The sequence below is a fragment of the Strigops habroptila genome, chromosome 1, assembly GCF_004027225.2.
Source record: "Strigops habroptila isolate Jane chromosome 1, bStrHab1.2.pri, whole genome shotgun sequence".
In the NCBI taxonomy this organism is placed as follows: Eukaryota; Metazoa; Chordata; class Aves; order Psittaciformes; family Psittacidae; genus Strigops; species Strigops habroptila.
This window is the reverse complement of record NC_044277.2, coordinates 97160200-97184757: the sequence shown is the minus strand read 5'-3', so window position 1 is coordinate 97184757 and position 24558 is coordinate 97160200. Positions and strand designations below refer to the sequence as shown.

The window sequence follows — 24558 nt, the reverse complement described above, 5'->3', positions numbered from 1 at the left end:
TAGCAGAGGTGCTCCAGCCCCTGGAGCATCTTCGTGGCCTCCTCTGGACTCACTCCAACAGCTCCATGTCCTTCTTATATTGTTGCCCCAGAGCTGGATGCAGAACTGCAGGGGGGTCTCACCAGAGCAGAGCAGAGGAGGAGTCAGGACTTGCAGTCCCTCATTGCCCTGGCCAGGATCCTCAATCCCAGCCGCTGGAGCCCAGCCTGGTGCCCGATATCTCTGCCCCGGCTGGAGGACACAGCTGCTGCCTTCGCCATTGTGGGTTCAACTAAGTCGAGGTTGTGTCCCAGAGGCACACAGACAGGACACACAGACAGACGCACCCACGTGCTCTGGCTTGCTGGCTTTATTCAGCGTCTTGGCAAAGCAGGGTGGGGGGCCTGACCCCAGAAGCACTTTGGGGTGCACAGGGTGTGCAGTGGGGCTGCGTTTGCACAGGCACAGGCTCACTTACAGCCTGTGGAGGGTGGGGGTGGGTCCCCCAGCTGCCTCAGTGCATGGCCTGGCGTTGGCCGGGCCTCCGGTTCTCTCCTGGCGTGGAGCTGTGCCGAGACACCAGCGTCGCTCCTTGACGCGCCGTCCGGGCACTCAGCACCTCCTGCAAGACACAGTGGGGGCTGCCAGGGGTCCCCGCGACCCCTGCGTCCCCATCCCCAGGCTCACAGATGGGTCCTGACAGGGGTTCTGATGGGGCTCTGGTGTTACCTGTCGCGGGAGCTGGACGGTGCTGGGGTGTCTCATGTGCCGTGCTGGTTTCTTGTCCTCCCTCCTGTCCCTCTCCTGTGGGAGCGAGCACAGTGTCACACCAGGTCTGCGGCCAGACTGCCGGGGAGGGGACAAGGCCGGGGGCTGCCTGTGGCACCTCCGGACCTTTCACCATCCTCCAGCACCAGCTCCATACGCACCCGCCTGCGCGGCTGAACCTCATTGTCCTCGCTGGCACGCCAGGACATCGACCGCGACTCCTATGGGAAAGATGGGGCTGTTGGGTGCCATTGCGGTGACACTGACAAGCCACAGCCACATCTCCAGTCCCATGGTGTGTTGTAGCATGACCACAGCCCGACTCACCTCGCTCAGGACGGAGAAACACCCGGAGCAGGGTCTGTGGGGCCGGCGCCGGCCAACGCCGCTCGTCCCCTGTGAGGGAAGGGCTGTTACCGGCTCTGCTGGAGCCTGATGCTGCTCAGGGTCACTCTGGCCTCTCCATAAGCACCCCCGAGCCTGGGCTGGGTGGCGGGAGCACAGGCAGGGAGGTGCAGGCAGGGAGCACAATGGGGAATGGCGGCTAGCCCTGGGATGGGGAAGGACCACGGTGCCCAGGCCCTCCCCAGCTTTCCCTGGTCCTTCTCATCAGACACCCATCCCCTGGTCATGTTTTGGGTGTTTGGAGGCGATGTGCTCCCACCCCCAGCCCTATCCCAAACCCTTTCCCTGCTCTCCCTCGGTGCAGTGAAGCCCCCGTCCCCCCCGTGCTACCTCCCCTGAACAAATGTTTGCTGGTTGCGCAAGTGCTGTGGCTGCATGAGGAGCCGTGGCAGAGCAAAGCCCCTGCGGTGTCAGCCCTCGGCGTGCCAAGCCCATCCTCAGCCCCACCAGCACCTGGAGCAGCACAGGGAGGCTGGAAAAGCTGCTTGCCCAGAGTATGGGTTGCTCCATATGGGGTTTTGGTGCAGGGGGCTGGTGCTGGAGCAGCCAGTGTCCCCTGGGGATCCCCTCCGCGCAGTCTCCTCCATCCCGGTCCCATTATTCCCCAGCACACAACCAACCTCTCTCCCCTGTGTGATTTTCGTGTCTCCACGGTCAGCTCCAGCCACTGCCATGAGGACTGCGGCGGCAGCGAGGCCGCAGAGCAGCCCCAGCCTCATGGTGCTGCGGGGGCCCGGCTCCGGCTGTCCTGCTGCTGCTCTGTGCTCTCCAGGCTGGACCTTGGCCCCTGATGTCAGTGCAGTGCCCGGGCTGGCCTCTGGCTGCCCACCGCGGTCGATTGGAGCGAGCTGCCAATGCAGGACACCAGGGAGGGGGAGGAACCCACTGGGGATGGGAAGATGTAGGCAGTGCCATCACTCTGGGGCAAGGATGGGGCAGATCCACCTCCATGAAAATCAGGATGGAGAAAACATCTCTCCCCACTCTGACACATGATCCCACTCTGCGGACAGGTGCATGGGTTGCTCCTCTCTCCTCCCCAAAGCACCAACACCTCTTGGGTAGGATTTGCGCCTCCGACTCTGTTGGATGACACCCGGGTGGAGCTGAGCTTAACAAAACACCAGTTGGTTTGTTTTTCCATAGGAGCTCAATTAATCATTGCCCAGCTCTGTATTTTAGCGCTAATGCAGGAAGTCAATTTATCAACGGCAATTCCCAACCCGTGTTTCTGTGCCTTCAATAGACCCGTTATTCCTGAACCCATAACCATGGAAGTTCTCGTTGAACATGACTGGATGTAGAGTGTTGGATCGGTTATAACCAGGAATGAAGCCGAGCTGCCCCCAGCCCCTCTCGTCTCTGAGGACAGGCTGGAACACAACGGGGGGGATTTGCTGACAAAATTCTATACTCTTAATGCAACACCTGGGTGAAAAATAAAAAACCTCAGAGACTTCACACTAAAAAGTCTAAAAGGAGTGATGTGCGCCATGTGGGCTCAACACCAAGCAGTATATACAAGAAACAAAAGGTCGGTGTTTTTAAGCCAGCGTGGTTTTGGTTGGCCCCCGCATTCTGGGAGGCTGATGCGGGTTGACATTTGAGTTACAAGTCGCGGCGTTGACTGAAAGCGGTTCCATCGCACGCAAGGGGAAGCAGGATGGGAAAAGAGAGGGAATCACAAGGGAATAAAGACCATAAACCAGGCGGGTGAAGCGTGAACAGCTCAGGTCGACACCTTGGTGCGTGTCTGTCTGTTACATGTGCACAGAACCACAGGATTGACGTTGGCGCTTTGTCCCTTTCCTCCCATTTCACCGTGTGCGGCTCCCCCTGCCCCATGTCTCGTTCACTTCTTCCATTTCTAACCGAGATGGAGCAGAAGACCCCCCAGCCCAGGGCCGCGGGTGCCCGGGGCAGGGACAGCCGGGCCCCCGCCAGGTCCCGTCGAGCCCCAGCCACGCGTCAAGTGCCGGCGGCAGCTCGGCCCAGCCCAAACCCGCAGTGTCCCTGCGCGAAGCTCCCCGGGGCACCGGGGGCCGCCGCTCTCCCTGTAACGGCCCGGCACGGAGCGGCTCACGGAGCCCCGCGGCTGCCTGACCCGCACCCAGGGGCGCTGTGCGGGAGCCGCAGCGGGCAGCGGCAGCGGGGTGGGACGGGCTGGACGCGGGGCGGCGGCGGGGGCGTGCTTGGGGCTGACCCGGAGCGGGGCTCCGGCGGAGAGGCAGCGGGTGGGCCGGCGCTGGGTGCTCCGCAGCGGGCAGCGCAGCGCGCCCGGCCCGGCCTCTGCCCTGCCGCGGTGCCGGGGCCGGGGCTCGAACCCGTGTTCCAGGAGGCGCCGCGGGCTGCGGGCGGCCGCGTCCTCGTTACCACGGCAACCGCGGGAGAGGGGCGTGCCCGCCATGTGAACACCAGTGACGTACTTCCGACGAAGGGCCCGCCTTTCCCCTCTCCCTGCGGCACGTCACCATGCCCTGACCCGGATGTTCTTGCGGTGCCCCAGAACTCCCTGCGCCGCCCCGCCTCCCACGTGACACCCGCCGGCTCCGCGATTGGCCGCTCTCCGCGGCGGCACCATCTTGTGGCGGGCGCTGGGCGCGCTCGGCTGTGGGCCGCAGGCCTGGGCCTGCCCGCGGGGGGCGCCGTGATTGGCGCAGCGCCGCATGTGACCGCCGCGGCGCGCTGCCATTGGGCGGCGCCGGGCCGGGAGGTGGGGGTGAGCCGGTGCCGCGCGGGGCAGGGACACCGCGGCCCCTCATGCTCTCTGCAGTGACCTGAGAGGATGTGGCGTGGAGGGGGCCGGTGTCTTCTCCCAAATAACAAAGCGATAGGACAGAGGAAACGGCCTCAAGTTGCACCAGAGGAGGTTAAGATTGGATATTAGGAATAATTCTTCTCCAAAAGTGTTGTCAAGCCACTGGAGCAGGCTGCCAGGGCAGTGCCGGAGTCACCATCCCTGCAGGGACTTCAAAGACGTGTAGACATGGTGCTGGGACAGGGGTTAGTGGTGGCCTCGGCACTGCTGGGTTAATGGTCAGACTCAATTAGCTTAAAGGTCTTTTCCAACCCGAACAATTCTGTGATTACGGGTTTGGGGTCACCGTCAGTGGGGCTTGTTCAGGTGGAAGTGTCCCTGTGGCGTGGCGGTGCCGGCACTCCATCACGGGAAGCTCAGAAATCGGCAGTGCCATGTGGAGGATTGCTCCCGCGCACGGACAGAGCGAGCGTGTGGGCAATAACTTAATACTTTAATGAGTGGTAGGGAGATCCCCGTGGTCAGAAACCCTCCTGCCCTGCTGCTGGACCACCCGCAGTACCCATCTCCAGTCGCTCTGTCCCACACTCGTCCTTCCCTTGGCCTGTTCTGCCGTCAGCCCCTGTTTCTGGCACTGCACAGCTCTGCGCCGCCGATCCCTCCGGTGGGTGTTTCATAGCACTTCCTCTCCCAAATCTCTTGCGGGTGAGTTTGGCGGCAGGGGAGGAAAGTGCTGGTCAGCTGTCCATGCGGATGACGAAGGCCAGGTATCCATGTGCCGAGCGTAGCTGCTAGAGCTCGAACTTGTGGCACACGGATCCAAACACGTGGTCCACCGTCCGCAATCAGCGTCTTGTAGGCGGTGTGCAGCGGTATGCGGTCCGAGTGAGCGGGGTTGTGTCCTCTCCCGGGGGTTGTGGTTTAACACCGGGGCTGCGATGGGCTGCTCCTCGCTGTGCGGGGACACCTCAGGGGGCAGCACTTTGCTACTCGCCACCACGGCTGCCTCTGCAGGTGGGGGCGCAGGCAGTGGTGCCGGAGATGCCACAGGGGCACAAAGAGCTTCTGGGGAGCTGCTTCTGCCCTGAGAGAGGGGCAGCTCGGCCTCATGCTTTGCAGGAGAACTGAGTGCTCCGGCCCTTTCCCTCCACGGGGACTGGCTCCGCCTTACCATCGGGGACAGCAGGCGCAGGACAGCCAGTGCTGGAGGAGCCCCGAGCAACCCCAGCCTCCTGCTGATGTAGGAATTGCAGCGCCAACATAATCCGCTTGGCTTTCCTGATGATCTGCCCGATCTGGGCTCTCCGCGTGGCAGCCTGTGCAGCACGGCCCGAGCTTTGCTGCCCAGACGAGCCACGTTACAACCCTGGCCCCGAAACAAGTCCTCTGCAGCGGCAGTACCCGTGCTCCTTGAGCACGGCGCTGCCCAGCGCCTGTGGCCGGCAGTAGTTGTGGTCTGTGGGAGACACGGCCAGGGGCCGCGGTGCCAGAGCCGCGTCACGCTCAGCCCCGCAGTAGCAGTGGTCCTTCCAAACAGCCTCATTCGCATCCTGGGCACGCAGTTCCCCGTTTCCCAGGAAGAATGGCACTTCGGAGGTGCACCCGTTTTCATAGGTGCTCCTCTGACACTGCTCCTTTTGGTCACCACAAGGATGCTCCTGAGGATCTGACTTGTAGTTCTGCTGTTCTGTCCTGGGATTAAGTGCGAGTTCTCTGCCTTGTGCTACGTCTGCTGTCACCCATCGTTTATCCTCTGCTGCTTCTTCCTTCCGGGGCCAGACAACGGTCTGTGTGTGGTTTTGGCTTTCCGCTGGCACCACTCCTCTGCTGGCTGCCTTCACTGGCACCTTGCTGCGACCCTTGAGATATCTGAGCTTGTGCAGGAGTCTTTCAGACTGGAGACGACGCTGCAGACACTGTCCTCCTGCTGAGGGAGGGCTGGTGGGAGTTTGCCTTCTGGCTGGCTGGGGCTCTGGAGAAGGGGGCCACGCTGAGGGGATGGGGAGCTAAGAAACCCCCATCCTCCCCAGACCTCTGCATGGCCCGTCTGGCGAGTCAAGCCCTTCCCATGGGGCTGGAGAAGCACCAGTGGCACTGACCAGGCACAGCCAGATCCCGCTGCCAGCTCCTTGCTCCAGAGCCCGGTGGCAAGGAAGAGGAGCGACCAGGACTCACCTTGGCAGGGCGACTGTGCCCTCTCCTCTGGCACACCAGCACCAGGCCACCAGCCCCAGGGAGGCACTTCCAGCAAGCTCATGGCCCCGTCACATCCTACAGGGAAAGCAGACGGACGGATGTCACCTTCCTGGCAGGGGAAGCCCCTCCTCGCCACAGCTGCGGGGCAAAAGAGGAAGCCCTCTCTGCTGCCGGCCCCCAGGAGTGGTGCTGCAGGGCCTGGGTTGTTCCTGCTCACCTGGAGAGGGGCAGCTGGGGCCTTCCCACCTCGCTGGGCTCTGTGGCGAGCAGACCCACGGCTCTTCCCCACGCTCCATCCGGTATAAAATGTCAGGTTTGGGGCCTGGGTAACCTGGGGGGTGGAAGAGAGCGTGTTGTTCTAACACAGACTGTCAGGATAAACTGTTACCACGAGAAAATAAAGGTGTTCCCTGTGACACTGTGCTCCACTGTGACAGGAAGAACCCAAGCAGAAACACCATGAAAAGAGGGGAAAAAGCAAGTGAGATGCCAGAGCTGCTGCCAGTGAGGGACAGCAGGCATGTTATCCGAAAAGACCTCGCTCTGCAATGAGGGACTGGCTCCCCTGTGCCCTGCCTGGTGAGTGCCACCCTTGCCCTGCTGCACCCTGAGTGGGGACAGAGTCACTGGGCAAGAACCACCCAACCCCAAGGCCGGCAGCTCAAAGGACCCCAGACCTGGTGCCTTTCACAGAATCCTAGAACGATCTGGGTTGAAGGGACCTTAAGGCTCACCCAGTTCCAACCCCCTGCCACGGGCAGGGACACCTTCCACTAGACCAGGCTGCTCCAAGCCCCGTCCAGCCTGGCCTTGAACACTGCCAGGAATGGGGCAGCCACAGCTTCTCTGGGCAACCTGTGCCAGGGCCTCACCACCCTCACAGGGAAGAACTTCTTCCTCGGATCTCATCTAAATCTCCCCTCTGTCAGTTTAAAGCCATTCCCCCTTGTCCTGTCCCTACAGGCTCTTGTCAAAAGCCCCTCTCCAGGTTTCTTGTAGCCCCTCTAGGCACCGGAAGCTGCTCTAAAGTGTGCCCGGAGCCTTCTCTTCTCCAGCTGAACAAGCCCAGCTCTCTCAGCCTGTTTCCATAGCAGAGGTGCTCCAGCCCTCAGAGCATCTTTGTGGCCTCCTCTGGACTCGCTCCAACATCTCCACATCCACATTTTCCAGCACTAACCATCCCCCAGCGCCGCAGCGCTCAGCACGGTTACCCCAGACATAGTTCCAAACGCGCCCATCAGTGCCTCATATTGCTGGAAGCAGCGTGGTTCTGATGGGGTCCAGCACGCAGGACCCCCCCGATCGCAGGTGTTCCAGGTGGGGTTACCCAGGGACGTCAGGAGCCGGTAGTTGTCCCTCATGACGCTGCAGTAGAGCTCCCTCTGCTCCGCCGTGATGGTGTCCCACTCCGTGCGGCTCAGGTACACCGCAACGTCCTCGAAGGCCACCGGTTCCTGCCACACACACATTTGGCACCCTCCTCCCTCGCGCGCTCGGGCCCATCCCCGCGGCGCAGGTCTCATTTCCCAGGCGCTGTTCCCCCCCGCGGGAAGCCTCCCATGGCCGGGGTGCGGCGGAGGGCGTGCACCCGGGGGCACTGCGTGCCGGGGGGGGGCCATGGGTCCCTGCGGACTGACCGCACGACACTGCCCGGAGCCCTGGGGGTGTGCATGGGGTGCCCCATGGCTCGTCCCACCGGCACCCCACCGAGAACCCCCCCAGGGGGGGCCGGGAGCCACGGCTGCGGGCGGAGGGCGGCAGGAACCACCCCAGAGGCGCGGGTGTGGCACCGGGCATCGAGGGTGGCGGCGGCGTGGGCCCCCCCTGCCCCGGGCCTGGCTCCTACCTGCGTCCGCCCTGTCATGGCGGGGGGGGGGGGCGGCCCTGCCGGGGGGGGGCCCGCTCCCCGCCGGGCCCCGCGGCCGCGCCCCCCGCGCCCCCCGCAGGCTGCGGGCCGGAAGTAGGCCGCATGACATCTTCTCCCGCCGTCACGGCCTCGCGCGCTTCCGGCCCGCGGCCCCGCCCACCCCCGGAAGTGGCCCGGCGAGCACGTGACCCGCCGACGCCGTGCGGAGGGGATGAGCGCGGGGCGATGTCGGCGCCGCCATCTTGAGAGCCGCGCGCCCACCCCCTGCCCCCCCGCCGCGGTCACGTGGTAAGCAGGGGCGCCGCCATTGGTCCGGCGGAGGCGCGGGGCGGGGCGGGCTCCGCCATTGGTTCCGGTGTCGGCAGCGGCAGGGAGCGGAGGGGGCGCGGCGCGGGGGGAGGGTCCTGGCCGTGCGGGGCGTGAGGCCCTGGCACAGGTTGCCCAGAGAAGCTGTGGCTGCCCCATCCCTGGCAGTGTTCAAGGCCAGGTTGGACGGGGCTTGGAGCAACCTGCTCTAGTGGAAGGTGTCCCTGCCCGTGGCAGGGGGTTGGAACTGGATGAGCTTTAAGGTCACTTCCAACCCAAACCATTCCATGCTTCTGTGGTTTTCCCATACCTGCCCATTTCCACGGTGCTGCACTGTGCAGGCGGCGGGTGAACCCCAACCCTGTATCTAGGGAAGGAAAACCACAACCTCACACCCCAGGACGAAGAGCGCAAGTGCTTTGGTGAATTGTTGTAAATCCTGCTGCTGTGATCCCAAGGGAAAAAAGAAGAGATGATTACACCTGCTTTTGGGGGCGGGTTGTGATTTACATGGATCAGGAACACTGGCTTGGCCAAGATTTCTCTCCGAAAAAGAACTGAAAGTCAACAGAGATGGACATTCCGGTTGCATTTCCACAGCAGCGGTTTAACAAGCTCTTTGTTTTCACGTTTGCCTGTACCGGTACCACACGCCAGGTCATTACAGAACAGTAACTCCTCATGGTGGTCTGTGCCCTATGAATATCTGGGTCAAAAGAAGGAAAAGGCAGTTCCCTGCTTGATTTTAACTCCAGAGAAGTATTTAAAGGTATTTTCCTCTAAACTCGTCACATGAATCTTTCACATATGCTTTGATTATTTAAGTCATTTTTTATTCTTTTATTTTTCAGAAAGGAATTTAGAATGGAAATATTGTGGAATAGAATAGAATGGAAAGGAATAGAGTGGAATAGAACAGTAGCGTAGGCTAGACTAGATTAGACTGGACGAGAATGGAACAGAACAGAAGAGGTTAGGATAGGATAGGATAGGATAGCATAGGATAGCATAGGATGGGGTAGCATAGGATAGCGTAGGATAGCATAGGATAGGATAGGATGGGATAGGATAGGATGGAATAGACTAGATATTGAATAGAATAGATATTAAATAGATACTGAATAGAAAAAATAGAGTAGAATAGAAACAATAGAAGTAGAATAAAGTAGAAATAGAATACAACAGAATGAAATCGAATAGGATAGAGTAGAGCAGAGCAGAGTAGACCAGAGTAGAGTAGTTCCAGCCTAAAGGGAGCTGCCCTTTGTGCAGAGCCAAGGTTGAGGTGACCTGTGCTGCCCTTTGCCTGCCCTAAGCTTCGGCACCGGTGGTGCCCGGGGCTATGTGCCCCCGTGGGGAAGCCGGTCTGCGGGCCCCCTGGCAGAGACCCCACCCCCTGCGCTGGATTCCTTCTGAGCCACCGGGAACTCTCACTGGGGTGACACGAGAAGTCCCCTGAAGCTGAGCCCGGCTGCAGCTCCCTGATGGACAGAGGCACCAGGGGAAGGGTGACCCATCCCGACACCGTGCCCAGGGCAGGAGCTGCTCTGGCCTGAGGAGCAGCGCAGCTCCCACAGCCACCCATGACCCGGCAGAGGAGGGCTTTTGCCATCTCTTCTTCCTTCCTTCCAAACCATCCCTCGCGTCACCATCACACAGGACAAGCATTGGGTGGCTTCTCCAGGAGTGGTGGCAGCAGCAGTAAAACAGAGTGCCCGGGCTGCGCTTTGCACCGCACTGGGATGATACCACCAGGTGTGGTGTGTTTGGAGTATTTTGGTTTACAGTGTCCCTTGGAAATACATGGTAAGTACATGAGGACTCCCTGGGCTGAAGAGCGGCATGTGGCCCTGGAGCAGAGTGCTCTATGTGCCTGGTGGACATGGACACGCTGGAGTGGGTCCAGCAAATCCAACTGGGAAACCAGTGTGTCTGACAGAGGGGTGTTGCGTTAAGAGTATAGGAATTTGTCAGCAAATCCCCCCCATTGTGTTCCAGCCCATCCTCAGAGACGAAGGGGCTGGGGGCAGCTCGGCTTCGTTCCTGGTTATAACCGATCCAACACTCTACATCCAGTCATGTTCAACAAGAACTTCCATGGTTATGGGTTCAGGAATAATGGGTCTATGAAGGGACAGAAACACGGGCTGGGAATTGCCGTTGATAAATTGACTTCCTGCATTAGCACTAAAATGCAGAGCTGGGCAATGATTAATTGAGCTCCTATGGAAAAACAAACCAACTGGTGTTTTGTTAAGCTCAGCTCCACCCGGGTGTCATCCAACAGAGTCGGAGGCGCAAATCCTACCCAAGGGGCATCGATGCTTTGGGGAGGAGAGAGGAGCAACCCATGGACCTGTCTGCAGAGTGGGATTTGTTCTCATCCTCTGCCATGGGGGAGTTCAAATGCCCGATTTATGCTTTTGAGAGACATGGAGGTGAGACTCGCCAATTTACCTCTTGCTGCCCTCACAGGTGGTGTGGGGGGCAGCCACTTTCTCCCTTTGATGTATTTATTATATGCAGATAAGGGATAAGAGAGTAGATAAGGCTGTTCAAGGGCTGCAGGTCTTGCGCAAGGGTGGAACAGAACCATGGAATGTGCTTAGCATCTTCCACCTGGCTGAGGCAGAGTTTAGGGCCATCCAGCCTCCACCTGATCACCTCCATCAGCATCCCATCACCCCTGTCAGGGTGTTGCTATTAATCCCTTCATCGCTTATCTCGCTGCCTCAGGCCTCATTCCTACACAGGGAGAGGCTGGGAGAGCCAGGGCTATTCAGAATGGAGAAGAGGAGGCTGTGGGGGATCCTCTCCTCACCTGATGGAGACTGAATGGTGCCCAGTGCCAGGCTGAGGGGGGATGGGTACACCAGTAACATGTGAAATTAATCCCCACAGAATCCCAGAATGGTTTGGGTTGGAAGGGGCCTTAAAGCTCATCCAGTTCGAACCCCCTGCCATGGGCAGGGACACCTTCCACTAGACCAGGTTGCTCCAAGCCCCGTCCAGCCTGGCCTTGAACACTGCCAGGGATGGGGCAGCCACAGGTCAGAAATACCGGCCATGTCAATGACCATGATGTCCTTGCCACCTGCTCATGGTCACTGGCTTGGTCACAAGCTTGGACTTGAACACATGTTCCCTGATTGAGGTTGTTCCCAGTGGCGCTTTTCCCTGCCCCACTCTTCCCACCCAGGAGGAGGCTGGTCCCCAGGACCCCACCAGCCCCAGGAGCATGCTGGACATCCACGGCTGCGCTGCATGGACACAAGCAGGCGTATGTGACTCCTGTTGGTGCCACGGTGCTGCCTGCACCATGTCCCCGGGGTGTCCCCCAGGAGACCCTCCCCCGTGCAGGCTCCTTCCTGGGCAAGCAGGCAGAGAGCTGGGGGTTGGCACAGACCATGTGCCATGGGACTGGTGCTGTTCAACAGCTTTATGGGTGACATGGACAGTGGGATCGAGCACCCTCAGCAAGTCTGTTCATAACACCAAGCTGCGTAGTGCGGTTGACACACTGGAGGGAAGGGATCCATCCAGAGGGACCTGGACAGGCTGCAGAGGTGGGACAGTGCAAACCTCATGGAGTTCAACATGGCCAAGTGCAACGTCCTGCACCTGGGTTGGGGCAATCCCAAGCACAGACACAGGCTGGGGGAGACTGGTTTGAGAGCAGCTCTGAGGAGAAGGACTTGGGGGGGGTTGGTCGCTGAGAAGCTCCCCATGACCCGGCTGCAGTGTGCGCTTGAGCCCAGAAACCAACCGTGTCCTGGGCTGCATCACCAGCAGCGTGACCAGCAGGTCGAGGGAGGGGAATCTCCTCCTCTGCTCCACTCTGGTGAGACCTCCCCTGCAGTCCTGCAGCCAGCTCTGGGGCCCCAACACATGAGGGATGTGGAGCTGTTGCAGTGAGTCCAGAGGAGGCCAAGAAGATGCTCCGAGGGCTGGAGCACCTCTGCTATGGAGACAGGCTGAGAGAGCTGGGCTTGTTCAGCCTGGAGGAGAGAAGGGTCCAGGGAGTCCTTAGAGCAGCTTCCAGTGCCTAAAGGGGCTACTAGAAACCTGGAGAAGGGCTCTGGACAAGAGCCTGTAGGGACAGGACAAGGAGGAATGACTTTAAACTGACAGAGGGGAGATTTAGATGAGATGTGAGGCAGAAGTTCTTCCCTGTGAGGGTGCTGAGGTGCTGGCACAGGTTGCCCAGAGAAGCTGTGGCTGCCCCATCCCTGGCAGTGTTCAAGGCCAGGTTGGACGGGGCTTGGAGCAACCTGCTCTAGTGGAAGGTGTCCCTGCCCATGGCAGGGGGTTGGAACTGGATGAGCTTTAAGGTTCCTTCCAATCCAAACCATTCTGTGACTCTGTGTCCTGGAGTCCTGCATCACTCGCAGTACCTCTGCACGCTGCTGGTGCTGCAGCCATGGCCACATCCGCAGCCCGGCACAGGCTGCAGCAGCTCCTGGACTGAATCCACCACAGCCCTGCTGTCCTTGGAGCCTTATTCCAAAGGATGGGCTGCTCTAGGATGCTGTCCTGAGCGGGGGACGCTCAGTATCATGCCCTGGAGCCTGCAGGGGTGAGCTGCTGCTCCCAGGTCCCCACCTTTGCTTCTGGAGCCATTTGGGTCCATGCAAAGCAGGATGGGTGGAACCAGCAGCCCATGATTGTGCTCCCGTGGGGCTGCCTGGCCCGAGTTCCCCATGGAAAGGGGGTCTAGAACATCCCTGGGGTGAGCAGTGCTGCTGTGGGAGCTCTGCAGCCCCCTGGGGCTGTGTTGCTGCAGCACGGCTCTGCCGGGCTGACGTCTCCCCAGGGGACTCCCATCTTTCCCACTGCAGAGGAGATGCGTTCAGCCTCCAGCACCACTGGTGCGTCCGGATACCCGGCTCCATTTGCCGAGTCTCACATGTCCTGGGTTTTCCCTGCCTCTGGGGACTTCCAGCGGCCCGTGGCAGGAGCCTGCAGGATGGGAGTGCCCCGGCCAGCAGCAGCAAAAGCACCGAACCGCACCGGAACGGGGAAGAGGCCGTGTTCCAGCCTGTTACTGGAAACGAAGGGGGTGGGAAGGGGACGTTACCCATGACACCCCACTGCCAGGGGAGGGGGCTGTCCTGAGGCACTAGTGTTTCCCCTGAAACCTCCCCGGGTCTCAGGTGTTCGTGACTTCTCCCCCTGGGGATGTTCCCCCATTCCCATCCATGACTCATGTCCTGCCTCTCTGTGCCCCCCCCTCCACAGGCTGCTGGGCTGAGGCGGTGTCCAGCTGCTCCAAGGTGCCAGGACATGCTGGCACCCCCCCTGCTTGACTCTGGTACCCAACAGCCCCAGCACCGGCTACCAAGCTCCTGGAACAGAGCCACAACACTCAGTGTCAGCACAGAGAGCAGCAGGGCTGGGGCACTGGGGTCACTGGGTGTTGGGAATATTGGGACATGGGACATTGGGAACCTGAGGACATTGGGACACAGGACACTGGGACATCACGGGTATCAGGGACATCAGGACCTGGAACATGGGGACACAGGGACATCAGAGACAAAGTGATGCAAGGACTAAGAGATCCCAGGGATCCAGCAAATCTGGAGATTGAGGGCCACACGGTCCAGAGATCCCACGGATCCCAGGGACGTTGAAAGGATTTCCTGGGTGCTCAGAGGCCAGCAGCAATGGCCATCTCACGGCACAGCCCACGCTCACCGTGCCAGCCAGCGCGGCATGGTCCTCAAGCCCGTGTGCAGTTCACACTGTGGGTTTCCCTGCTCCCAGCTGCTGCTTATCCCAGTTACATCCCTCCCTTGGGACAGCAGAGGTGCAGCACATGCTCCAGTGATCCCCGGTGCAGGATCTGACCAGCGCTGAGCCAGGTGAGGGGAGGCTGGGACACGCACCCGCAAGGGGCTCACCAGGAAGCACCATCCCACCAGTGACAGGGGGCCTTCGGCAGCACCAAAAAGCAAGCAGGAGATGGGAGCAAACTCCACTGTGGCCCCACATGGCTCATACCCCCACCCACGAGAGACCCCCCCCCCCCAAAGCTGTGCCAGAGAGGAAGGAGCCACGTGGAGCTGGTCACACCGGTGTCCTCACCGAAGGGCTTCCTCCTTGTGCCCACCCCAGGGACGGGCTGACCGGGGACATGGGGGCCCATCGGGCTCCCAGTGAGATGGAGACGGGGGGTTCCAGGCTTTAATTCATGTCATGATACACATCAAAGTACCGGCGGCAGCAGCACAGGAAGCAGCTGGGGGACGGGGCAGCGCGGGGGGGCCTGTGCAGGCACCTGCATGGGGCTTCGCTTCGTGGTGGAGGTGCCGGAGCCGAGAGGAAGCTTGTGGGCAGTGCGGCGCCGGCCGGCAACCCACAGCCACCGCGGCCAAGCCCGGCCGGCGCCGACACGTCCCTGTGGAGGGTGACACATCGGGGGGAAACATCCCGGGGTTTGGAAAAGGCAGTTCTGCTGCTCCGGCTGGTTGTTACCCACACAGAGTACCCCACCGGGGATGGCATCGCTGCCAGCGTGCAGGGAAGGCCACGGTGTCACCAAGTGCCACACGTTTCCCCCCACTGGAATGCTCCCCTGGAGTGAAGGACTCTGTGGGAAGGAGCCCTGGCTCAGCTCCCTCAGGATTCGGCAGCGACTGGGACACTGCTGTCACCGGAGAGCCAGAACCGTGCCATGCACCGATCCCCACCTGCAGCTGCCTGTGCCCGGCACGGCAGCAAAGGGCAGTTTTCCCATCTCCCAGCCAGGCTCCCAACCAAACTCCGATGCGGTTTGGTGTCAGCACATCTCCAGAGCGGAGCCTTCCCACCAGCCGCATGCCCGCAGTCCTCCCGCTGCCCCAGCCCCGCACCTTCCTGGCCTGGTGCTCCCCGATGCCTCCAGGTCATGGATCAGCTCCTCACCACCGGCACCACACCGGGGCTGCAGTGCTGCCGGGGCCAGGGCCCCCGCCTCAGCGCAGCCCCTCCTCCGTGCCGCGCTGCTGCTGGTGGGGAAGCAGCCTCCACCCTCGGCCTTTGTGTTTGATTTCACTTTTATTTCGCGTGCTTTCTGCCTCGCCGAGGGCTCTCGGCGCAGCCAGGACGAGCCTCCTCCTCCTCCTCTTCACACCCATGGCAGCGCAGTGCCGCGGCTCCTTCCCGGCAAAGCACAGCATGGGGATGCGGCCGGCAGCTGCTGAGATCCGGCTCCGCGCTGGCACTCGCCGCCGTCATTCCCTGGGCGAGCAAGCACAGCAGAGGTTACCCCGCGCCGGCACCCGGCACACCGGCCGGTGAGCGGGCTCACCACCAGCTACACCGGGCAGGGCAGGGCAGGGGGATGCTGGGGATGCCCTGTGGAAACCTCCCTCCTCCTCCTCCTCCTCCTCCATGGTCTCTCGCCCTGCCTGCGGGGGTTTAAGCTGTGGCAATGGGGAAGGGAGGAAGGGCTCCTGGTGAACCACGTGGACTGCTCAAGGACAGGAGGGCCTGAGGCTCCGGGTGTCGACAGCACCGGCCTTGTGCCTGTCAGCAGGAAAACCCCAGCAGAAGGACAAGGGGCGGGAAGCATGGAAGGAGCGTGGCCGGGTGGTTCCACAGCCAAGCTGTGGCTGCTGGCGCTCTATCACGCCAGGCATGGCTGCATGTGCAGCCCCAAGCAGGCATGCCAGTGGCTCCTGTGTCTGCCGACGGGACTGTCACACACCCCAAAACCCTGGGGGAGCATCTAGGGAACCCCAATTCCCGCTGGGACAGAACCCCCTGCTGCAGGAGGGAGTGTGAGTGGAGCGCCGGTGCTCCCGCAGCGCCCAGGGAGGGGAACCGGCTGCGGGGGGACACCCCGGGAGGGAGGGGGCTCACGTGAGGGCGGCCTCGGCCCTGTGGGCACACTGGTGCGCGGTGAGGTCAGCCTCCTGGGCGAAGCTCTGGCCGCACTGGGCGCAGGTGAAGGGTGTCCCGGCGGCGTGGGTGCGCCGGTGGATCCTCAGGGAGCCCTTTTGGCTGAAGGCTTTGCCGCAGTCGGGACAGGCGAAGGGCCGCTCCCCGCCGTGGCTGCGCTGGTGCGTGGCCAGGCTGCTCCTGCAGCTGAAGCCCTTCCCGCAGCGGGCGCAGGCGAAGGGGCCGCCGGCGGCTGCCTCATGCAGCTGTGGTGAGCGGCTGCCGCCGGGCTGGACCTCGGCGGTGGTGGTGCCGGGCCGGTCCTTGGCGTGGGTGCGCTGGTGGTTGAGGAGGAAGCGCTGCTCGCGGAAGCGCTTCCCGCAGCGCTGGCAGGAGAAGGGCTTCTCGCCGCTGTGGATGCGCTGGTGGGTGAGCAGGTTCTGCTTGAGGCTAAAGCTCTTCTGGCACACGCCGCACTGGTAGGGACGCTCCCCGGTGTGGATGCGCTGGTGGATGATGAGGTTGTGCTTGAGGCTGAAGGCTTTGCCGCACTCGGCGCAGATGAAGGCGCGCTCCCCGGCGTGGTGCTTCTGGTGCCGGGCGAGGCTGGGCTGCTGGCCGAAGCATTCCCCGCAGAGGATGCACTTGAACTCCTTCTCCACCTCCTCCTCCGCCTGGCTGTGGATCACCAGCACCTGCTCGTCGCCCAGGCCCTCCTCGCCCCCCGGGAAGGCGAAGGGCTTCTCGCCCGCCGGCGATGCCAGGTCCGTCATGGGCTCCCGCCGCCCTGGGGAGCGCAGACAGGGAGGGCTGCAGCTCCTGCCGCCGGCCCCGGTGCGGAGCCCGGTGTGCGGAGCCCCAAGCAAGAAGGTGGCGGGGCCCGGCCTCGGCTGGAGCGGGACCGCGGCGTGGGCCGGGCCCCGCGGCAGGCTGAGGCAGTTCTCCGGGCGCTGAAGGGCTTTGCCTGGAGAGGCCGGGCCCGGCCGGAGGGGGCGGGCGCTTCAAACCCGGCACCGGGGAGACCGGAGCCGCGCACCAGTCAGGAACCGCCGCAGTGCGCCGCTCGGACCGGGCCGAGCCGAGCCGAAATCAGCCGAACCCGGCCGAGCCGGGCCGAGCAGAGCCGAGCCCAGCCGAACCCGGCCGAACCCGGCCGAGCCGGGCCGAGCAGAGCCGAGCGCAGCCGAACCCAGCCCAGCCGAGCCCTGCCGAGCGCAGCCGAACCCGGCCGAGCCGCCCTTACCTGCGGTGGGCCCGCCCCGGCGGTCGGTCCCGGTCTCAGCCCCGGCCGCGGTCTCGGTCTCCCCCGGCGCATCCTGACCTGGCGGGTCCCGCGTGTGTCCGCGGCGGTTCCTGCGCCGGGGGGGCCGGGCCGGGGCTGTCGCGGAGCCGGGCCCGTCCGGGGCGCAGAGGGTGTCCCCGGCCCCGCTCCCCCCTCCCCTCTCCTGGGCTCCCCGGTGCCCCCCGCCCGCAGCGCGGCCCCCCCGGCGCTGACCTGCCCGAGCCGCCGCCGCGCCGCGTCCCGCCGGCCCCGCCCGGCCCCTCCCGCCCGGCTGACGCACCGGCCCCCGCCCGCGCCCGTCACCCCGGCCTTGCGGCGGCTCCGCCCGGGGGGGCGGGGGGCGGCGGAGCCAGGACCGGCAGCATCGCACCCCTCCGGTGGGGGGACCGGCACGACCCCGGCCCTGCCAGGGGACACCCCCAGTACCCCAAAGCCACTCGCCCCCGGCCCATGGCAACGTGTGTGTGCTGTCCCCCCCCCCCACCTCCGGGCCCGGGAATTGTCCCAGATCGCCCCCAAACCAGAGGAACCAGCCCGGCCGCCCCAGCTGGTCTGGTGGGACCGGGAGTGCCAGGCCCGAACCGGAGGGTCCTCGCCGTAGCTGTCAGCACTGGGGGTGGCTGTGCCCCAGGACAGGGGCGAGAGAAGCCCCAGGTCCTGCCCCTGTGCCCCTGCCACCTCCTCCACCTCACCCCGGGGGGGGACCCGGGTGTCTCCGGCCGGGCCGGTCACACACGGTGCCCACGATGTGCCAAGCACACGGCTCTGAGCCGTTTCGGGGCTGTTTGCGCTGCGAGAAGCCCATCACGCTGGCTGGGTCCTGGGTGCCGCCGCCACCAGGGACCTTCATCTGGCACATAGTGTGGCCACTGCAGCTGGATTCGGCACCAATATGTGCCGGCAGTGCCGAGTCACTCTAGTCTGCGGGGCAGCAGTGGCTTCTCCCAGAGCGGGACAGGCTTGTGTGTGCCGGGCATGGCTGTGCCAGTGGCATCAGGGGGCCCAACGCATCCCCATCAGTGCCGGAATGAGAGCACCAGTGACCCCTGGAACACCGGGGCGTGTTTTGGTGGAGCACAGCACATGTGGCGCAAAGCCGGCCCTGCCACTGTCACGTTCTGGTGGTGGCAGCGGTGGGTGCTATGGCAGAGACTCCACCATGCAGAGCCTGGGCACTTGCAGTGCCCGGCTCAGGCATCCCCAGCTGCCGCAGTGGAGCTCATGGTGCCATGAGCACCTTGAGACTGAGCCGTCATGCAGAGGTTTGGCAGCCACGGGGTGCAGTGGAGGCACTGGGCCTGGTGCAGCAGCTCTCTGCAGGCTGCAGCTTGCCGGGGCTCGGCAGCGCGCTCAGCCGGGACGCCTGTAGGCAGAGATTGCTATCGCTGTTGCCTGGACCTGCTATGCTGGGGCCTGGTGATGCCAAAACACCAGCTGTGTTTGCGCCTGCCAGTGCCAGGAGCTGGTGGGGCTGCCCGGAAGGCGAGCGGAGCCCTGTCTCATTCCCAAGGTGACTGGCCATGAGCACTGGAGGCAGCTGGGGACAGCTCAGAGATGGCTGTGGAGCCACCGAGCTGGTGGCGCCGCTGGGGGACAGGGGAGGGGATGTTGGTACCCGAGCAGTGCCAGGGGGATGGTGTGAGGCCACCTCTGTGCCACGGCCCTGCCAGAGCATGGGGAGCGCAGGCCAAGGCTGATGACTCTCAGCAAAGGATACCTCCCTCCCTGGAAGGTTCATCAGTGGACATGACTGGTAATGAAGCCCAATGTGATGCCAAACCAGAGCCCTGGTGGCCCCAATGGCCTTTACCCAGAGCCCAGTGGCAGGAGGGAACACCAGCCCCAGTGCTGGTCCTGGGCCTTGGCCACAAGGTGATTCTCAAGGTAGAGTAAGGACCCTGGGAGCAGCTGGGATGTCACTGATAAGGGTCCCCCTGACCCCAAACCAAGCCACAAAGCACCAGATTTGCTGCCAGCCCCATACCTTTTCGCTGTTAGGATCCAGTTTTGGGATGCTGAAGTCCAGAGTGCTTTGGCAAGCAGCTCGGCCAGCAGCCATAAACTGAACTGCTGCAAGATGAGAGGAGCAAACGGACAGGGGGTTGAAGAAGCAGGGCCAGGCAGTGATGGAGCGCAGGCTGCACTGCAGCCGAGGGCAGAGCAGCCCCGCTGCTTCCCGGGACAGAGGAGCCAGGAGCCTGCTGTGAGAAAGCTTTTATTTTAAATAACCTCAAAAAAATAGAATTGCAAGGACCTGAAACGCGGCTGGAGCGGAGCAGGGGGAAGGGGGCGGCGAGGCTCTGGTCGTGACCCGTGTCCTGGTGTCCCCTTGGCCCTGGTGGGTGGCAAAGCTGCGCGCTGCATCCCTTTGGATGCACCCCAAAGATGTGCGCGGTGCTGCACCGAGCTGGGCACCGGTAACGCCACCCCCCGTGTTTTCAAGGAAGGTCTTTGCCCAGCGGCTGGAGCCACGCACAGGGAGACACCGTTTCCCCCTGGCAGCAGGCAAAGCTCCTTTCCCCTTTTGGATCAGAACAGCTTTTGAGCACCCGGTTCCCGTTTCTGCCCTGACCAAGTGGCTCCGTGGCTCTGCCACACCGAGGGGGAAGCAGAGATGCCCGGTGAGCCTCGGTGCGGAAACCTGCGCCTCCCGCAGCCCCCCGGCCGCTGCTCTGGCAGGGAAAGGGGCAGACACCGCCACCAGTGCCACCACAACGGCTCCAGCAAGACCACAGCCACGGCGGCTCCGCTGGCGTGTCCGTGTTACCTGTTCAGGAGTGAAGTGAGTACCAGAAAGAGGCGTGAGGCAGAACGATTACCCACAGAGCAAGCAGAGAAGCACAAGCCCCCACCACCCCCCCTTTCCCACCCCCCATCTTCCCCCGTGCCCCTCCGACCTCGGAGGAGAAGCTTCTCCAGGTCCCTTTTGGAAGCAGAGGTGAGCCGAGATGCTTCCAGGCCATTTTCCCAGCTGTTTCCCATTTTCCTGGCTCCTCGTGCCACCCCTGGGGTAGCCCCAGGCCGGATTGTGCTGCCCATGAGCGGGAAGTCCTGGCTGAGTCCCAGTCCCGCTCTGGCCAGGCCAGCAGGTCGCAGCTCTCCATCCCGAATGCGTCCTTGCGGAGTGACATCCACTCTGGAAGAGAAGGACAGGGGCTTCTGGGAGAAGCTTTTGACCCATGGAGGCCCCCACCTGCCTCACAGCATCTCTGGGTCCATGCATCACCCAGCTGAGCCGGAGGCAGGAGCAGGCAGACGTGCCACTGCCTGGCAGAGGCGGTTTTTAAGCCGACAGATCCGAGATCCTGAGCTCTTCCCGTTCACAACGGTCTGTGCAGGCACAGCAGGAGCCAGCGCCGTGGACCCGGGCTCTGTCTCTGCTTCTCAGCTCCGTCCCCTCGACGGATTTGGTACGTTCACAAGACAGAAGCTCCTGCGGCACATCCGAGTCCTGCTTCCCGAGTCCTGCACCGGGGCCTCGGAGCCTCCTGAGCAGCCACCACCTCTGTGACCTGGCAGGCACCACGATTCCCAGCCAGCAGCTCTTCCTCGGCACTGTCCTTGTTTGGTGAGCGATCGCTCCTCAGCGCGAGCTGCCGCCTCTTCAGCTTCAGTGTCTCTTAGTGCAGGAGCGAGGTGGCGCAGGCCCTCGCCAGAGGCGGGTTTCGGCAGCCCGCGCCGGCGTTACAAGCAGCTGGGGCACGGCGAGGGCTTCTCTTCGCCGTGCGCTCTCTCAGGCACTCTCAGGACTCGTTTCTCCTCAAAGCTCCTGGCGCAGCCGCTGTACTTGCACCAGAGCTCCGCTCGGCACTCGGGCTGCGGCTTGAGGAGCAGCTGCCGCTGGCTGAGGCAGTCGGCACAGCAGCACTGCGGCAGCAGGCTCGGCGGCTTCGGGCTCAAGCCCTCCCCGCTCTCGGTGCACTTACAGGGCCCCGGGGGTCCCTCCTGCGGGGGGTGGGAGCCGGGCACGAGGTGCTGCTGCTCTTCCTGCATCAGCTGCAGGAGGATGTCGGCTGCGCCCGAGGGGCTGTCGGGTCTGTTGGGGGGCTGCGCTCCCGGCCGCAGCTCATCCCGAGGCAGCGATCCATGAGCGGCTCCGCGGGAGCAGGGGGGCAGCAGCAAGCTGGGGGGCTCTGAGCCCTTTCCCAGGGGAGCGCCGCTGCCGTCCGGCTCGTCCTGGTGTGCCGAGCAGGTCCCCTCGCAGCAGGAAGGTGGGATGGCACCGGCATGTGTCCTGCGGTGCCGAAGCAGGTGAGCCTTCTGGCTGAAGCCCTTGCCACACTCGGCGCAGCGGAACGGTCGCTCCCCGGTGTGGGTCCTCTGGTGAACGGCCAAGTTCACCTTCTGGCGGAAGCGCTTCCCGCACTCGGCGCAGGCGTGGGGCCGCTCCCCGGCGTGGCCCTGCCGGTGCAGCTGCAGCTCCCCGTGCTCCTCGAAGCTCTCCCCGCACAGCGAGCAGGGGTAGGGGCTGCCGGCGTGGCTCTGCGGCGCGGGGGGCTGGCCCGGCTCGCCCTGGGGCCGCTCGGCCACGTGCACCCGCTGGTGCACCCGCAGGGAGAGCTTGCTCTTGAAGCGCTTGGGACACTCGAGGCAGGTGAAGGGCTGCCGGCCCGTGTGGGTCTTCTGGTGGGCGATGAGGTTGGGCTTCTGGGCGAAGCGCTTGCCACATTGGGTGCAGGCGAAGGGGCGCTCCCCGGTGTGGGTGCGGTAGTGGGTCACCAGGTTGCCTTTCTGGTTGAAGCGGCGGCCGCAGACGCCGCAGGTGAAGGGCCGCTCACCCGTGTGGATGCGCTGGTGGGTCACCAGGTTGGTCTTGAGGCTGAACCGCTTGCCGCAGACATCGCAGCGGTAGGGCCCTCTGCCGCGGTGGTTCTGCCGGTGCTTCACCAACCGCTCGTACTGGGGGAAGCTTCTGCCGCACTCGGGGCACAGCCAGGCCCTCCCCTCCGCCTGCTTGTCCTGCAGAGCTTTGGGGGAGAGCTCGTCGCCGGAGCTCTTCTCGTGCTCGGGGCACGGGTAGCACTTCTGCCCAGTGTGGCTCTTCTGGTGGGCCATGAGGGACAGCCAGAGGCCGAAGCTGTTGCCGCACTGGTTACAGATGAAGGGCTTCTCCACCCCAGGGGCCGGGGGGGCTGTGGCGGTCGCCTCGCCGAGGACCGGCTGCACTCCCAGCGGCCCCAGGAGGTGTGGGCCATGGGGGAAGGCTGCCGCGCCGGCACCGGGAGCCTCGGTGGTGGGACCGTGCTGCGGCCTGAGGAGAGTCACCTTCTGGCAGAAGCCCTCCCCGCACTGGACACAGGGGAAGGTTTGCTCACCCAGGGCAGCGTGCTGGGGTGGCAGGAGCGGCTCCTTCGGGGGGAAGCTCTTCTCCGTGCAGGAGTACAGCTCCTGGCCCTCGGGGATCTTCTGAACGGGCAGCGGCGGCACAGGGCTGAAGGGGGGCTCTTGCTCGGGCCCCCCGGGCTGCAGCAGGGTGGGTGCAGCCCCATAGGGCAGCCCAGCGGCAGGGCTGCGGCCTGGGCAGCGCCGCTGGCGCGGGGCATGCGTCTTCTGGTGGGCTTTGAGGGAGACCTTGTCCTTGAAGCACTTCTGGCACTGCCCGCAGGGGAAGGGGCGGAGGTCCGTGTGCGTGCTCTGGTGCGTCACCAGGTTGGTTTTCTGGGTGAAGCGCTTGCCGCACTGGGTGCAGGCGAAGGGGCGCTCCCCAGTGTGGACGCGGTAGTGGGTCACCAGGTTGGTCTTCTGGTTGAAGCTCCTGCCGCAGAGGAAGCAGGTGAAGGGCCGCTCGCCCGTGTGGATGCGCCGGTGGGTGATGAGGTTGGGCTTCTGCCGGAAGCTCTTCCCGCACTCGGGGCAGACGAAGGGGGTGTCCTCCTGGTAACTCCTCCCTTGGGACCGCAGCTTCGGCTTGCCGGAACCGCCGTCCTCCTGCTCGCCCCCCGCCAGCGCCTTGTCCCCGGCGGCATGGATGCGCTGGTGCGCCAGCAGGTTGGCCTTCTGGCTGAAGCTCTTGCCGCACTGCGCGCAGGGGAAGGGGCGCTCCCCGGTGTGCACGCGCCGGTGGGTCAGGAGGTTGGGCCGCTGGCTGAAGCTCTTCCCGCAGTCCCCGCAGCGGTAAGGCTTCTCCCCGGTGTGGATCCTCTCGTGCGTGATGAGGCTTTGCTTCTGGCGGAACCCCTTCCCGCACTGGGCGCAGCGGAAAGGGCCGGCGCCGAGCTGTGGCACCCAGCAGGCCACCCGGCTGGAGAGCGGGCTGAGGCTGGCGGCGCCGTCCCGCTCCGTGCCGGCGCGCTCCGGCGCGCGCTGCCCGGCATGGAACCAGCGACTGTTGCTGCTGGTGGTGGCCGGGTACAGCTCCAGGGAGCCGGCAGCTACCCCGGGCTTCTCCTCGGGCTGCTCGACTTTATTCACTCGGCCGGGCTCAACTGGATGGGTTGCAAAGAGATTTGAGACGTTAATTTCAGGCTTTTGTGGAATCACAGAACATCTCGCGCTGGAAGGGAGCCGTAAGGATCATCAGGTGTGACTCCCGGCTCCTCATAGGACTGCCTGACCTGAACCGTTGTGGGTTGTAATGCCCTGAAGGATCAGGGCCCCTCCCAGAGCCCGCTCCACCCTTACCTTGCCTATAGCGGTGCTGGCAGCAGCAGCGACAGCAAAGACTTGTCGTTAAGTGGCCCCAAATAGCTGCAAACTGGCCCCAAAAGGCCACAAATGGCCCGAAATGGCCACATACTGGCCCAAAGTATTTGCAAACTGGTCAAAACCGGCTGCAAACTGGCCCCACACTGGTCAAAAATGGCTACATACTGGCACCAAGTGGTCACAAACTGGTAAAAAATGGCTGTAAACTGGCCCAAAATGGCTGCAAACTGGCCCAAAATGGCTGCAAACTGGCTGCATACTCACCCCAAATGGCTGCATACTGGCCCCAAATGCCAGCAAACCAGCCCCAAATGGCCATAGACTGGCCCAAAATGGCTGCGAATTAGCCCTAAATGGCTGCAAGCTGGCTGCAAATGACTGCAAACTGATCACAAATGGCCTCAAACTGGCCCCAATAGGTAAAAAATGACTGCATGCTGGCCCTAAATGGCTGCAAACTGGGCCAAATTGGCCACAAACGCTTGCAAA

At 63.4% G+C, this 24558-nt stretch overlaps 3 protein-coding genes and 1 long non-coding RNA gene across 11 annotated transcripts in view; 1 reads left to right on the top strand and 3 right to left on the bottom strand.

Moving 5' to 3' along the window:
• Window positions 1-329: 329 nt before the first annotated feature.
• LOC115606170 lies at window positions 330-2997 on the bottom strand. The gene is made up of 7 exons (XM_030481658.1): window positions 2974-2997; window positions 2376-2525; window positions 1773-2000; window positions 1075-1143; window positions 909-968; window positions 709-783; window positions 330-601 (listed from the first exon to the last, which is right to left on the bottom strand). The coding sequence occupies exons 1-7, from the start codon at window positions 2995-2997 to the stop codon at window positions 494-496; spliced, it is 714 nt and encodes a 237-aa protein (XP_030337518.1). The 3' UTR covers window positions 330-493.
• Window positions 2998-4387: 1390 nt separating this feature from the next.
• Window positions 4388-8233, bottom strand: LOC115611011 (zinc finger protein 74-like). 8 transcript variants are annotated; one of them, XM_030493325.1, is made up of 5 exons: window positions 7953-8233; window positions 7434-7560; window positions 6324-6437; window positions 6086-6181; window positions 4388-5900 (listed from the first exon to the last, which is right to left on the bottom strand). In XM_030493325.1, exons 1-5 carry the CDS (start codon window positions 7968-7970, stop codon window positions 5269-5271), a joined length of 987 nt encoding a protein of 328 aa, XP_030349185.1. In that variant the 5' UTR covers window positions 7971-8233; the 3' UTR covers window positions 4388-5268. The 8 variants fall into 8 exon arrangements, with proteins under 8 accessions (XP_030349185.1, XP_030349192.1, XP_030349202.1 ...); XM_030493332.1 differs by having other exon boundaries at window positions 4388-5882; XM_030493342.1 differs by having other exon boundaries at window positions 4388-5837.
• LOC115611109 lies at window positions 8142-8961 on the top strand. Its single transcript, XR_003992471.1, has 2 exons — window positions 8142-8261; window positions 8621-8961. It is a non-coding gene; the product is annotated as an uncharacterized LOC115611109 (long non-coding RNA).
• A 7159-nt stretch (window positions 8962-16120) lies between these two features.
• Window positions 16121-24558, bottom strand: part of LOC115606116 — a 28692-nt gene continuing 20254 nt past the window's right edge. Inside the window, exons 17-22 of the mRNA XM_032919793.1 lie at window positions 21112-23849; window positions 20651-20754; window positions 20322-20560; window positions 19409-19494; window positions 17386-17827; window positions 16121-16929 (exon numbers count right to left, since the gene is read on the bottom strand). Coding sequence (XP_032775684.1) covers window positions 16121-16929; window positions 17386-17827; window positions 19409-19494; window positions 20322-20560; window positions 20651-20754; window positions 21112-23849 — 4418 coding nt within the window. The remainder of the gene's footprint in view (window positions 16930-17385; window positions 17828-19408; window positions 19495-20321; window positions 20561-20650; window positions 20755-21111; window positions 23850-24558) is intronic.